Source organism: Octodon degus, unplaced genomic scaffold (genome assembly GCF_000260255.1).
Source record: "Octodon degus isolate 3935 unplaced genomic scaffold, OctDeg1.0 scaffold00028, whole genome shotgun sequence".
In the NCBI taxonomy this organism is placed as follows: Eukaryota; Metazoa; Chordata; class Mammalia; order Rodentia; family Octodontidae; genus Octodon; species Octodon degus.
The window spans coordinates 10,541,942-10,554,121 of record NW_004524604.1 but is presented as its reverse complement, the minus strand read 5'-3'; the positions used below and the strand labels follow the sequence as shown (position 1 = coordinate 10,554,121).

The window sequence follows — 12,180 nt, the reverse complement described above, 5'->3', positions numbered from 1 at the left end:
TTTAGTTTTGTCAGAGATGGGTATTCCATTGCCATTTAAATATTGTAGGTGTGTGAATTCAGCAAAATAATCCAATATAGTCCTGTAGTCCATAAGAGGAGTGGGTTATCCGTAGGACTGGCAATGTCAGAAGTTGTTGCTTGAGCCATTTATTTATTTATTTATTTATTTAATTTATTTAATTTATTTTTTTTGTGCACACACATTTTTATTGCAGAACAGTCTGTAATAGCTGGAATTAACCCAAAGGCCCATTAACCAATAAATGGATGAAGAAGATATGATTGTATAAAAACAATGGAATACAACTCATTGATAAAGAAAAAGTTCTCACAATCCAGTTACCTTTCAGATGCATAAAAAACCCCAAAATGCCATGATTTCCTTTGCCATATTAAGAATAGCCTTAGTCTGATATACAATATAATCCTCATTTTCATCAGTCATCAGTATAACTTTTACTGTCTGCATTACTATGATCATTATGTTTGGAATGCTTGAGCCTTTTATAGCTCAGCATATTAATATGGATTTACTTTTTATACCTCGTTTTTATACTTTTCTGCTGGATGGTTAAGACCAAGATAAAGCAAGACCTATATAACAAGAAATGTAACTTTTATATCTGACAAGGTCCATCAAATCCCCTCAGGATTTACCCTGAAACCCTGTACCACAGTTTGTAGATCCTTTGTCAGTGTCAGCCATGTGGATGAGACATTGCTATTGCCTGACCAGTTTGCTCTGTGAAAGCCTGAGGGATTGTTTTCTCTCCATGTGATTCTCCTTAGGCACACTCTACATTGTTGATCACTTTTCTCTGTGGCCCCTAATCTCCTTGATCAGAAAATTTGGGACACAACTGAGTCCCATTCTGTAGGTTGTTTCTTCACCTAAGGGTTGTTTCTTTTGCTGTGTAGAAGCCTTTTGATATCATCTCATTTATTGATTCTTGGTATTTCTTGTACATTTTGGGTTCTGTTCTAAAGGCCCTTGCTTATGCCTATATCTTCAAGAGGTTCTGGATATATATATATATATGTATATTGACCCACTTTGATTTTAGAAAGAGTTAAGAGATTTGGGTCTAGATTAATTCTTCTAAGCAACATTAAAAAAAAAAAATTCTCCAGCATGTTTTGCCCCTATTGTTGAAAATCAGATAGCCAGAAGTGCATGGAGTTGTTTCTGCATACTGTTCTATTCCACTGGTCAATATGTCTATTATTGTAACAATACGGTAGCTTTACAGTAGGACTTGAAATCTGGAACTGCAATGCCTTCATGTTTTTACTCATGATTGCTTTGTGTACTCAGGATCTTTTCTGAGTCCAGGGCAATTTTAGGATTTATTTCTAGTTATATTAAGAATGTTGTTTGTATTTCAAATTGCATTAAATAATTTTTGGTAATAGTACTGTTTTAACATTGTTTGTTCTGCCTATTCAGGAATGGAATATCTTTCCATTTTCTAATATTCTCTTCAATCTCTTTTCAGAATACTATAGTTTTTATTATAGAGGTTTTTTGCTTCCATGGTTAGGTAAATTCCTAGGTGGTGTTTTTTGGGGGTTTTTTTGTTTTGTTTTGTTTTTGAAGCTACTGTGGATGAGATTTTTTTTTTAATTTCTTTTGTGTCGTGTTTTAAAATACTCACCACCTTAATTAAGAACTGCAACAGCACAGTAGGGTTACTGTATATAACAGTAATGTACTGTACATATTAAAAACCTAGAATTTGGAATGTTTTACCATAAAATGGTTCAAGTAGGTATGTTTCACTTGATTTGAATATCACACAGTATACATGTATCAAAACATCACCTTATGCCATTCATATGTATAATTTTAATGTTTCTATGCATAAGTTCATTTAAAAGAGTGGAACACAGTATCTTAGGAGCCTTTTGTTCCTACTGATCAGTTTCCCTCCACAAGTAAACAGAATCATGAAATGCGTATTTTCACGTTTTCTAATCTTCAAAGAGTGCCTTGTGTCTTTACATAAGGAGAGCAAATGTGTATTGTTTTGCTCATTTATTTTTTGAATATATAAGCTTTTACAATTCATGTTTGCTGCTTGTGTGTATAATTCATCTCCATTGCTGTATTCTGTAGTAAAACACCAGAAATTTTCCTCTTAGAAAAAGATGAAATAGATAAATAACTATAAAATATCAAAGTGATATTTGTTAAGTAAGTACTTCTTGTTTGACTTCTACTGGTAGGTCAGCTAGGCTAGCTCCAGTCCTCAGCTGCATCAAGAGTAATGTCACATGTTTGATCCTGATGTGTTCCATGTGGAAACAGCAGGCTACACAGAGCATAGTCTCCTGGCAGAAGTTGTATCTTTTCTTCAATCCCTGGTACCACAGGCCACGCTGGCCCCACCCCCAAGTGTGCTGAGCTAGCCAATGAGACCAGGAGTGGTGCCACACACCTGTAATCCCTGCGCTGGGGAGGCTGAAGACAGGAGGATCACTATGAGTCCAATCTGCATAGTGAGACCCTATACCAAATACATAAATAAATAAATAAAAGTAAGTTGTATCTTCTCAAAGAGGATGAACAGAATCAACCAAAGCTCACTGCTGCCCACCTTCCATTGGCCAGACCAAGCCATAATGTCATCCATATCCATCCAGCTTCCTGTGGAAAGTATACTTCCACTGTGGAGGCCATCAGCAGTGAGCAGTAACGTAATCTAACATGTGGACATTTGTTCGTGACTGTTTCATACATTGCTCTTGCTGCCTGGTGGCTTCCTGTTGTACATGGAACTTAGCTTCTGGATGGCAGAGCATGAGCATTTTCAACTTTACTAGGAAATAGCAAATGTTTCTAAGTGATTGTGCTTTTCCTATCCAGGATGAATTTGTGCTTATGTTGTACTGAACTACTACTTCAGCATTTTTGTTTCTGTGTAACACACAGTTGACTGATCTCTAAAGCATCTTTTCTTGGTCTTACAGAGACAAATTTCTTTTCCAGCTGCTACCATAGAATGGAAGGTGCACTATTAAGATTATAGAACAAAGTCTATAGATTCTCTCTCCAGGCTCAGAATCCACTGACCATTTCAACTTGTGTTCACTTGGCAGGTTTGGTGCAAATGCCAAAGTTGTGCATTTCCTGGGACGAGTCAAACCATGGAATTATACTTATGATCCCCAAACAAAAAGTGTTAAAAGTGAGTCCCATGATCCCACTATGACTCATCCAGAGTTTCTCAACCTGTGGTGGGACATCTTTATCACCAATGTTTTACCTCTGCTTCAACATTATGGGCTTGTCAAAGAAACCTGCTCATACAAAAATGTGGTAAGTTCTCTTCCACTTTTTTCTTTCATGTAAGTTAGTGCTATATCTTTTAATACTTGGTATGTCAGTAGTTTGAGAATATTTGATATTTTAAACAAAGAGATAAGATTTTGTGAAAACAATGACTGTCTTACAATGAAAAGTATTATCACCACAGAACTGAAATATATCTGTGACAAATTTCCTTGCATCTCATATTACAACAAATATTCGTTACTTTTAAATATACCTGTACACTGTGATTTAAAATTCTTATCTTATTGTACAAAAAGAGAGATTTTGAGATTATTCCTTATTTACTAAGTCTATGTAAATAGACTTGGGATGTAGCTCAGTGGTAGGGCACTTTGCCCTCGAGGGGGAAAAAAGGCCTATTTAATGTTATAGAAACTCCAGACACTATATGTACCTATTTAATATTTGCCATCTGCTTAGAAAAATGTCTTCAGTGAAAATTACAGTATGTATGATACTTTTCTATAATTATTATTTCCTGCTTGTACCAATATGATTACATAGGTTTGAAAAAGAAATCTCTTTTTAGCAGGGAGATGATGTTTTAACACTTCACATAAACCTTTAAAGCATGCTTTCTGACTTTAAGTTTCTCCTCTGAGGTTTTTTCCTTTGGGATGAATTGGAAGAAATGAGGAATTAAACTGCTTGTTAAACATTAAGATACAAAAACTACAAATAAATGGACAAAGTAGTTAATTACCTAGCCAGGTAGCATTATAAGGGATTCTTCTCTTTCCTAAGGTATAGATTCTAGTCATGTCACTTGCTGGCATTTGTGCCAAAATACAGAACTGAGAAAGGAGACACTTTTAAGTACTTCTTACTTTAAGTATGGTCCATGAAGTAACACTTGTACAGGAGTTGAAACAGTACCTGGCATACAGTAAGCACTTAATAAAAGTTAGCTATTCTTAGTTAATTCCTACAACTACTGTAACAAGTACTATTAATATCCTATTTATAGAAAAACTGAGGCTTAAAGAAGTTACATATCTTACTTGTGTAAGAGAACAGCAGAACTGAGACTCAAATCCAGATCTGACAGATTGTTATGCTTACCAAAAATCTGAGATGGACCTTGCTTAAAATATATCAGACCAGAAGTATACCACCTTTCATGCCAGAGGAAGGGAGAGAACCCACTCATGACAGGGCCATAATCAGTATGTCTCGCTGCTGGGTGGCTCAGCCAACACTGGTACATGCATGACATCCTATCATTATCACCTGGTGGTACAAGCTGGCAGGAATGTTAAACTTTAAATGCCAAGCTATTTTAAGTTAGACCAAATAACCTTGGCTAGATTTCAAGGGCCTTTCTCTTAGGTAAGTTTACTATAAATTCAGAGCCCTCGCATTATGAACCAGAAGACTCAGGAAGAAGCCTGTGTTTACCATTCCCGTTACAAAGGAAGACGAAGGCAGGACTAATGGAATGGAAGTGCTTTCTTTAGTTGATTCAGCTGTATCATAATCCTATACTTAACTTCCTTGGAGTTCCAATATATTTAAATACATATACACACACTTAACATATAAAGTATCCAAAAATTTGTTCCACCATGATGTTAAAAGTGGTTTCCATTTTTATTTATTCACCTTTTTTCCTCTAAAATGTCCAGCCTTCTCACTTAGCATTGTAGTCCTTCCTTGGTATACTTGAAGGTGACTGCCTATACATATATAATGAGTCAAATTTAATTTAGTGTAGATTTGCTGTTTGCTACATTTACCCTGTTCTTTCTGTAACACAAGGGCTGAGAATTATGAACTAAGAAAAGTTGAAGATGGGAATTGAAAGTTGTTCAAAACTAAGCAGATTAACAGAAGCTACGAGAATAGATGCCACTTGGTAATCCAAATGAAAGCTTGAACAGACAATTGGGTACATAGCCTCAAAACCATTTAGCTTTCCTTCTTACACCGTGACAACTTGTGTATGTGTTGTGGCTCTCTGGGTAGGTTCTCTCTGAAATGTAGCATCTGAAGTGTATTCTGTTTAAGTTCTCAACCTTTCTGAGCCCACACAGACTGAGAATTTATCATGAAATTTGTGTTCTGTCTATCCATCTTACACTTTCTAATGAACTGTTTGCAGCTTTCAGACTTGGTCTATACACTGGCTTTCTCTTGTGGCTTCTGTAGAAAGGTATGCAGAACTTAAACATTAACCCTGATTTGTTCTCCCAATGTTTCCACTGAGTCAATAAGTCTTCATTTTGTTAGGAAAAAAAAAATCATATGATCCTTGTATTTTTGTGTCTTTTTTTGTTTGTTTCATGTAATGCTTTTGTTTTTGCTACTTTGCATGATGATTCATCCTGGCTTTTTCTTACCTTCAACTTATTACATTTTAAAAAATGTGATTCTCAGCTCTCTCAAGGAGTCTCTGATTATGCTCCTTTTTTTCTAGGAACATGTCTCAGGAGCCATATCACACCTGTCCCTCGGGGAAAACCCAGCAGCACCACAGCCTTTTGTATCATCAGAGGAAAGGAAGGAGCGATGGGAACAGGGCCAGGCTGATTACATGGGAGCAGACTCTTTTGACAACATCAAGCGGAAACTTGACACTTACCTCCAGTAGAAGCACTGCCATCTTCCTGTGAACACATCCTTTCAAGGGGACTTGTTCCTGATACTTAGTATCTAGAGCTGGGTCGAGAAGTCTGTTACAGGAGTTACAGGCTCTGCTAAAACTCCTCAGATGAAGGGTTTTTGCAGGACAGGTGAGAACTGGGCAGAAGTTATGAAGCTGTACTTCTATTATATGGACAGTGTTGTTTTATAACCCGATTTATTCAGCTGTTTCAGAAATTCTCAGTTATGCTGTTTGCCAATGTATGTAGTAGAAGAAACCCAATACTGAGCTCTGAAGATGGTTGTATCAACTTGTGTAGAATCAGGTTCCAAATCCATCTCCTTTCAGAACATGACTTCTGCCCCTTGCTTGCTTGCATTTTAGGATTGCCCAGGGGCTACCAGAGTGATAATTCTGCTTCAGGTAAAGGTAACCTTTAATAACAGTGCTGAGTGATTAATAACATTATCAACAAATGGTGTTAGCCTATTTTATTTCCTGTGTCTGAATATGTCCACCAGTTTTCTATACACCGTAAGGCAGCATGGTATGCTTTTGTTCAGTTCTGTATATGTGAAAAGAGCAGGGTGCTCTCTAACGATTACCTGCAGTTAATACCCTGTATGAAAATAAAGACTTACTGCCATACTTTGGTTGTTTAATTCCCCATCTCACCCTTGAAAGAAAATCTATTAGGGGATTTTTCCATAATGTATAAAATGTCACAGATTTTAAAATGTAAAGCTTGACACAATTATGCTCTAAAAATTGCTAAGAAATTTAAATCTAATGTTTTCCAGTGATGGTGATGGATCTGAAACATGGAGAAAAGTGAGAGCAAATCTATATAGTGTCCCTCACATTACATCCCCAGGGGTTATACAAGTAGTCAGCATATGGCAGTATCAAAAGCATGAAGCTCACTAACAATCTCTGAACATACTCAGTTATTTTCCAGAACTGTCAGAATCAGTACCAGACCCAATTCCTTCTAGTGTTTTATCCAGAATGAAAGAAGCATAAATCCTAAACTGTAGGGGATGGCATGCTAAGGAATGGTGGACCCAAAATGATCCTTTGAAACTGAGTTATAGAAATAATTCTACTGAATAAAAGTAGAAAATAACAAGAACTTTTAATTTTATTTTATTAATTTTTCTTTTTTTTTGTGGAACCGGGGATTGAACTCAGGCCCTTGTGCTTGCCAGGGAAGCGCTTATTCCACTGAGCCATCTCCCCCGCCCCCTAGAACTTTTAATTTTAGCAGATGCTCCAATGGCTTTTGTAAACTAGCCTTCTGTCACTTTAATTTTGACAATTTCTTATTGGTTTCCTGGGTCCTTTCCATATAGCTGAATGAATACCATGGAATTTCAGTGTCTGGAGACAAGAATAACCAAGGGCCACAAAGGAAGGTAGGTAAGAGTTCAAAAAGAACCTGAGGATTTACCTAAAACTAAAAAAGAAAACATAAAATAGTAACTGACTTCTGAAGATAAAAGTTATCTGGAATGATAGAAAATAATTTGCCAAAACCAAATGTATGAAGCTTATCAAAGATTAAATGTTTCCATTTCCCAGTCCTGTGACTACAGAAACCTCTAGTTATTTTTAGCCAGTCCAAAGCTCCTGCCTTTTGGTTACTGAGTCCCTGGTTGAGGCTCTAGTCTTCAGGTAAAGAATGCCACTTTAGTCTTATGGCTATATAATATATAATCCAAATAAAGTATAGTAGTAGTGACCCCATTTTTTATCTTAAAAAAATGTAAAAGCATCAAATGGAGGGCAGGACACTATCAGTTTGTATTTTACTTATTTACCCTAATTTTTATAAGGCATAAAATGAAGTTCTCAGTTTAGTCAAAGCCATTAATTTTTACAATCAGAAATAATGACAAGGTTACCATAGAGAACAGTCCATAACATGCATATAAAGCTCTGTCCAGTTATGTTTCTGGGAAATCGCTCAACTAGAAAAAGTCACTAATATTTCCTTTCCCCAATCTTTCAAGGATGTCTAAGGCGTATCTACTTTTCCATACAAAACTGTACAGCTGCACTGTTGAATCTCTTCCAGAAAGCCCAAAATGACAAGGGTTACTTAGATGCATTAAAAAAGTAGCTCCAGGGCTGGCGAGATAGCTCAACCGAGCAGGGACCGGGGTTTAATCCCCAGCACCACATGCCTCACCGGCCCCACCCCTAGGCTTGTCTTGCTGGCCACCAAGACCAGGTGTGGCGGCACATGCCTGTAATCCCAGCCTTGTGGAGGCTGAAACAGGATCACTGTGAGTCCAAGCTGCATAGTGAGACCCTGTACCAAATACATAAAAAGGTAGTGGCTCAAATTACATCAGTGAAGGCTATCAACATACCCTTTAAAAAATCCCTTTGTGAACAGTGGTAGGTATGACAGACAAACCGTGGCCATAAGACAAACTAGCTGACTCACAGGCCAAATCTATTTCTTTCCTTTGGGGATCATCTCAATGCTTTATCAAAGTCTGATTCATGCATACAGTGAATATTAGCCTTAATTCCCTTTCCACCTGATAATTTCTCACTGAAACTTTGGCAAATACTATAATTATCAACTTAGTGTATTAAACATTTAAGGTGAAGTTATTATGAGTCAGACATCAAATCTGTCATGTGTTTTATGACTCTCATCAGAAGGCTAAGAATGAAGAACTTTGGAAAGTACTTAAAGGAAAAAAATGCCAATGTCTTTGACAGAGCCTAACATGAAGGTTTCACTGCCTAGGGTAGGTTTGCAAGTTCTTACAGATATACAGGATATTTTCTCCCTTATTTCCAATCTAGTTATACTTTTGAGAGCAAAACATACAGTGGTTTAGAGTGCTATTTGTATATGTATTAGCACAATTTTTTTCTTACCAATGAAGAAATTCACTGGTTTTGTTAAGATCAAAACCTTTAAAATTAACGTTAAATTTTATTCACTCACTTCTGAACAAGTTTCAACCAGTTAAACTGAGCAAAATAAAACATTAATATGATTATTACAGTATTTTGTATGTGCAGTCAGGTAAAACACTGAAATATATCTCAATAGAAATGAAATTTAAAATTGCATTTAACGAGGATAAAGTTTAAAAAATAGAGGATAGTCAAATCATGGCACTTAGGAAAGTAATAGTTTTTTAAACATTTATTTTAAATTTAAAACAAAATCCAGTTTAAACCACAAACTTCAATGAACCACAACGGGAAATACAATGCTTTCAATATATTTCTAAAGCTATTATTCTATACAATAAAAGAACAGCATAAACGCAGTGGTTTGTGTTTTCTTAAAATGAATTAAACTATTTACCACCACATAATAGGACTATATAAAAACAAAAACCATTTTTAAATGACCTGCTTACATGTTTAAAAGCAGAACTCAAATATTCGGGTAAGACAACTCGCCTTTATAGTTAAACCTGGATGGTTCTGCTTCTCTTGTCAAGACAAACAGGCTCTTTTGAAAATTTCTTTCAGAAAATTCTCTTAATCTTAATCTCACTGGAATATTGGTACAGAGAAACCATATGCCACATTTAATGAGATCCTAATCAACCTGATTTTTTTGTTTAACACTAGACCTACAAGGTGAAGAATTTCCTTAGAACTCCTAATTCTTCCTGACTAACCCCAAGTTAATTCTCTCTCCACCCTGCAGAAAGATCTTTCTTGATGTTAATGAAAATAAGCCCTCTTCTTTCCCTGTTGCCTCTGAGGAAAAAAAAGAGACTTGAGAATATTCTTGAAGGCTAATGTTTTTCCTTGGAATAAGACAGGATCCAAGGAGGAAAAGACTTAGGTGGTAACATGTTTGATGTATACTTTAGATAGGTGCCCTGTAACACAAGTGGCCTGTGTGGACTTATAGTATACTTACACTATAAGTAAAATTTTAAGTGTTCTTAAGACTGTATTAAGTATGAAGCCTCTCTTATAGTAATTAATCTCTTTGGATTTAAAAACTTTCTTTAAATAAATAAAACCACGGACTAGTTAACATAATTGCTAAATTTCTCTTTTAAATATGACCCAGAAGTCATCTAGAATTCTGTGGCAACTACTATGAGTTTGCTTATAACAACAGCAAAAATACAGGAATGGATTGCCGAAGTTACAAAATCAAATTCTGACTTCAAACACATGTAACAAATTTTTACATTCAGGATTAAGATGTCTTTAAGTTGAAATGACTTTGGAGGTCATCCAGCCCAACTTCCATCCAGATATCACGCCTCTCACATACAGCAGTCTTCTGAATTATAAAAATTTAGACTTATTTCCCCAAAAGCTACATAAATAAAAATTATCTATTTATAGAAATATCTATGCAAATTCCATAATTTAGATATTCAAATTAAATTGGGTAGAACTGGTTCCTTCTTACTCCACAGACTATTGACTATTTACATCCTGTGTTTATATCAAGTTACATTTAAATAACGTAGTACCACTTGACTAAAGTAGAGAAAACTGTTCTAACACAGACCCTAATTTTTTCAAAACCCAAGCTTGTGCAAGAAACAGGAGCCAGGTGTGATGGAGCATGCCTATAATCCTAGCACTCCAGGAGGCTAAGACAAGATGATCACAAGCTCAAGCCGACCATGGTTAATTTAATCATTTTTGCAAGACTGATAATATAACTCACTGTGAAGGCCCTGAGTTCAATCCCTAGTACTGGGGGAAAGAAAGTTACCTATATAAACTAAATCTCAATGAAGTTGTTTAAAAGAAAAATTCCAAGTAACTTTTTAGCCTAGACTTTGGTCTTTTAAGATTTGGTTTTGGAATGCAAATATGGTTTGAAAGTCCAATAAAATCACATAAATCCTTTACATGAATCTACTGTAACACAAATCAGGCTTTGTTGAAAAACCAAATGTGTCCTACATACTAAAGTCTTCACTATTCAAAGAATAAAAGACATTTGAAATATGAAAAAGCTGAGTACTTAGAAGATATATGTAAAAAACTCAGCATAGGGTTATCTATGAGAAGTTGAATAACAAAGTAACCGTTTATCTCAAAAAATTATTTTAGGTCACAATATATAACAGAAATTATTGCTATTTGAAATATTAAAAATACATCCATATTATAAAAGACATTATGTGTAATACCTGTTTACTAATATAAAACAGTATGTTCCTCATAGAAGACATTCTAGATCTTATCCCTAAATCTGTTTTCTCATTTCCAGCATTTACATATCTAATAAAACGGACCTTACTGATATCCCACATATTATAAATCAATTAAAGTTTTTATTTCATTAATTTTAGCTTGTTTCATTTCATTAGCATTTGTCTTCTTAGTTCCAAAAGCTCCAGCTGCAAGTTCTCTTTTTGTGTTTTGTATTTTCAGCATATTTTCTTCCACAGAATCCTTCACAATGAACTTCAAAAAGAAAAGACAGCATTTTTTTAGGTAACTATTTAAAATCTTAATAAATCCTACTAAAAAATGCACTAAGAATCATGAAGGATAAAATATGCTAATACTGCCCAACAGAAAAATCAAAATTAAAAGGATCTAGTGTTAGAAGCATATTTCAGCTTTCAAAAATGTGCAGTAACAACTTATAAGAAGCTGTTCAGCTCCTCTTTTTTTCCTCAACATGCAATGAGACTATTTAGAACACGAGATATAATTCTAGAGTTAGGCACTTTTTTCACACATCACCCAAGGTGATTTTTCTTTATGTAGACAATGTTTGGAAGGACAGATTACATTTATATTCTCATCTCCAAATTAGACCATGAAAGCAAACCATATGGGCAACTCTAACTAGACTATCAGCAAAATGAATTTAGCATTATATAGCAAATAAATAATTTCTGGAAACATGAGTATTCAGTATAACTCATAATATTAACTAATGGGAAACGAAATCTTAAAAGATTCTGAATAGGTATTTAATAAAATTCAACATTTCTCATAAAGAATCTGATTTAAAAAACTCTCTACCTGGGAATAAAAGATATGTCCTTAACCTTATTTAGGATATCTACTAAAAACTATGATATATTAAATGTGAGACAATAAAAGCCTAACAAGAAGAACAAGCCAATGGTAATAACAATAAGCTTGTCTTATGGATGGTTAACCACCTAAGTTTGCAGACCAAAATTAGAGAAAAAGGGCTGCAAGGAAAGCCAACATTTTGGCCCTAGCCTTCCAAGGTCAATTAAGACTCAGGACATATGAGAACTTGTACTGTTACATCATGT

General features: G+C 35.1%; 2 protein-coding genes across 3 annotated transcripts in view; one reads left to right on the top strand and one right to left on the bottom strand.

The window, feature by feature from the left end:
• Positions 1 to 6,568, top strand: part of Gyg1 (glycogenin 1) — a 40,458-nt gene extending 33,890 nt beyond the window's left edge. The window contains exons 6-8 of one of the 2 annotated variants that reach the window (XM_023712965.1): positions 3,102 to 3,321; positions 5,438 to 5,488; positions 5,753 to 6,568. In XM_023712965.1, coding sequence (XP_023568733.1) covers positions 3,102 to 3,321; positions 5,438 to 5,488; positions 5,753 to 5,926 — 445 coding nt within the window. In that variant the 3' untranslated portion in view covers positions 5,927 to 6,568. The remainder of the gene's footprint in view (positions 1 to 3,101; positions 3,322 to 5,437; positions 5,489 to 5,752) is intronic. The other variant, XM_004629197.2, reaches the window with a different exon arrangement.
• A 1,613-nt stretch (positions 6,569 to 8,181) lies between these two features.
• Positions 8,182 to 12,180, bottom strand: part of Hltf (helicase like transcription factor) — a 177,718-nt gene continuing 173,719 nt past the window's right edge. The window contains exon 24 of the mRNA XM_023712948.1: positions 8,182 to 11,347. Coding sequence (XP_023568716.1) covers positions 11,195 to 11,347 — 153 coding nt within the window. The 3' untranslated portion in view covers positions 8,182 to 11,194. The remainder of the gene's footprint in view (positions 11,348 to 12,180) is intronic.